At 36.7% G+C, this 3519-nt stretch overlaps 1 protein-coding gene across 1 annotated transcript; it reads right to left on the bottom strand.

The window, feature by feature from the left end:
- Positions 1-1225: 1225 nt before the first annotated feature.
- LOC128508210 (uncharacterized) lies at positions 1226-3171 on the bottom strand. Its single transcript, XM_053479433.1, has 4 exons — positions 2907-3171; positions 2315-2683; positions 1990-2088; positions 1226-1543 (listed from the first exon to the last, which is right to left on the bottom strand). Exons 1-4 carry the CDS (start codon positions 3169-3171, stop codon positions 1494-1496), a joined length of 783 nt encoding a protein of 260 aa, XP_053335408.1. The 3' UTR covers positions 1226-1493.
- Between the last annotated feature and the right edge of the window lie 348 nt (positions 3172-3519).

The raw sequence follows: 3519 nt of genomic DNA, 5'->3' as shown, positions 1-3519 counted from the left end.
AGGACAAGACAGGAAATTTATGAACTTTTGCACTCCTCTGATCGAGCTCGTTCTCACTCGCAGGTTTCTGCCATATACAGCACTTTTACTACACAACAGATCAGCACCAGACTCACTCAACACACAGGAACATTTTATACAGAAACATATTTATTGTGGTTTAGGGCCTCTTTAATTATTAGCTGCAAAATTACAGCTTTCTAATACAATTCTAGCAGAAAAAAAATCACAAAATGGCATCTTTGTAATGTTTATATCCAGAAAGTTGAGCGTTATTATTATTATTATTATTATTATTATTATTATACTTATAATGCACCACATCCAGCAGGGGAAGGATCCACAATAACGGCACAGAGACCAAATTTAAATCTCCTTTTATTACTCAATGTTAAAAAAACATGAATTATTATAATTTTTTTCTTCTGGCAGACCTGTGGCAAATAATAAAATTTAGAATTTATTGTTCACCGTTAGTTTACTATAAAGCTACATAAGTCTAATTTGTGAGTAAAAATATGAACTTGCTGCAGATTTCACCAGTGCTGTTTACCAAAAGCTTAACGTTTTGAATTGAACATTAAATTCTAATCAAATTAAATTCTGCTCCAGTTTTCGTAAAAATGAACGTTAGCTAAACTGACCTGCTAGGCTAGTGGTACAGCTAGAACAGTAAACTATTCACAATAACAGCCTGGCAAGAGTTAATGTTACACCTAGCTTCATGCTAGCACATAACACAATCCCTCACTGATGATTTATCAGATTTATAGCATGTTCCTTCAACATACGACATCTAAAAAAGCATTCTTTAAGTCAGTGGTAGATTAGCTTTAAAACACAAAAACTTACTCACTAAGTAACTACTATATAAATATACTATAGCTAGTAATGAGATTATCTTGGTAATCTGGTTAGTTAAAAAAATGAGATCACATTACAACTAATCACATCATCATCATCACTGTGTGTATTTTAGCTTTTTATAATTCGTGCAGATGTTCAACTATTAATATTTAACTTCTGGTTTGATAAGATGCATCACTCCAGAAAGTCCGTTAACAAATTAGCCAGAACATCTGCAATTTTAAAGCAACTGTTCAATAATAAATAATTAATCTTAAATAAGTTTTATGTACCGTTTTGTATCTTAAGCTTTGCATTAGCATTTCCAGGAGGATGAAGCTAACATACTGTACTGTAAAAAGATTCGACAGCCTTTTCTTTAGGTAATGTATATAAATAACTGAAATATAAAATGATTTTAGAAATATTTTCCTAATTAATTTCATGCCATATTTTTTATTGTAATACGGCTAAAGAAAAATAAAACACAAAGAAAAGTGACATTAATATAATGACAGAATGTAATACAGGAACGAAAGATATTGAATAATAGATTATAATGTATAATTACATTTGTTTTGGGGTTATGATGAAATACACTTCCTCTTTCTTTCCAAAACAAAACAGATCTCTGAGTTTTCTGAGCTTCAGACCAGCATTATGTTCTCAGACTGGAGCGCTGCTTCATCCTGGCGGCCTGAGAACAACAGCACAATAACACAATATTCGGTATTATTTACTGCTCAGGCGTCATACACTTATATACCACAGTCCCTTCATTTCATAATTAAAAAAATAACAGCATGCAGTTATAGGAACAATAATCCTTTACTGTTATAATTCTGAATCTCTTTTATCTTTCGGCTGGTCCCTTTCAGGGGAAAGCAGCTGTTTCCTCACTGTTCCTTAATTTTTTTCAACTTACAATAAATGTTTAATAAATCTCTACAATGTAAATGTATTTTTAACACGAGGAGTGTCCGCTGCGTCTGTCCCTGTGAGCTGTTCCTATAGAAACCACAGTGCATTAAGAAGAACGAGTCTGTAAACATAAACCTGTGATTTGCAGATCACTTTTGAGGGATAACATGAAGGAATAATATGATATGATATAATATGATATAATATAATAAACACACTTACTGACTAATCTCTTGAAATATAAATAAATGGCCAAGCAGAATATAAACAACAGAAATGGCACAAGCACCGATCTGGTGATGACTGCAGGCAACGGAGATTCTGAAACACACACACACACACACACACACATCAAAACTCACTTATAAATGATCAAGACGTCTTAATAAAGATTCAAAATTTGTGATTTGTTAAAGTCTCATCACTGCACTAACATTTATTTACAAAGATTAACTCCATAAAAGACTCAAAGACATTGCATATGTTGGCGAATACATATGTTTTATAAAAATGAAACCAACAGGTTCTTATCGGCTGTGCGACCAACCTGTGACTGTGATGGAGAGAACATGGCTCTCAGAGGTGAAAACCTGAACACTGGACCCATAAAACCATTTAACGGTTTCTGTAATCACATCTTTCGGGATGTTCAGATGACTCTCATAAACACAGCTGTAGTTCCCCTGGTGAAGTTCGGCAGCAGCAGGAAAGAAGAAGGAGGCCGAGTAATCAGCCGCCGCCCGCATACGGTGCCTCTCCATCCAAGGCACCGTGAGGTGGAAATAACCTCCAGGAAACTGGGGTTCGGTGGAGCATGTGATGGTGAAACTGTGACCTTTAATGACCTTTGAACCTTGGAGTTGACTGTACACTTTTATGTTTGTGGAGAAAGAGATAGCGGGCATCGCCAGCAGTTCTGCGTAAACATGGAAGGGAAAAGAAAAATGTTATGCTTCAGGAAGAAAGTGATGTTTCTCTACACCATGTTTGGTGGAATAGAGAAAAATATAAAACGAAATATAAATATTACTGATTGGTGTTAGTTGGCCATTTTTATGTGCCTTAGGCATTGATCCAAAGGTCCCATGTGATTTCTTCTGACCTGAGTGTCAAAAACTTATTGCGATTCCCTGATATACCTGAACACACCACGCCGGTGGAGGACCCAAGGCTCATGTAAAGAACGTTGCATTCCTGCAGAGCAGATTCAGATCCTGTGCACACTGCTGCCACGCCGTCCTCGTCCTTCTGGTTTTCTGCGAACAAAGAAGCAACAGCAGATCCACAGTTCAGCTGCTTACACACCAGAGATGCGATTTCTAACTTGTTCTCTTCCTCTGAGGTTTTCTCATGGCTCAGTATGTAAATTAATGAAACTCTCCTCCACTTTCCATTGTGAAACATTTCCAGCAGTCCTGCACAACGACCGCTCACATTCACCAGCCTCACATCCTGCTCTGTAGAGAGGAAATACAGTACATCATCATTACCTCATTAGGTAGCATCAAAACAAATGTTCAAAATCCACTTCTTTAAAAAAATAAAAAAATCCTCACCAGAGCAGAGGATGTTAAGAAAATCCGGAGAGTCCGAATCAGAAGAGTCATATTCACACTCTGAAACAAACGACTCCCTCCCATTACAAATCACAGACAGTCCAGACTTGTCATTGTCGTGCGTCAAACGTTTTCTGGAAGAAACATGGGTGACGTTCCCGCACTTCAGCTCTCTGCACACCACCACTGCTGTTTC

This window comes from Clarias gariepinus, chromosome 20, assembly GCF_024256425.1.
Source record: "Clarias gariepinus isolate MV-2021 ecotype Netherlands chromosome 20, CGAR_prim_01v2, whole genome shotgun sequence".
Taxonomy (NCBI): Eukaryota; Metazoa; Chordata; class Actinopteri; order Siluriformes; family Clariidae; genus Clarias; species Clarias gariepinus.
This window is presented reverse-complemented; position numbering and strand designations above follow the sequence as displayed.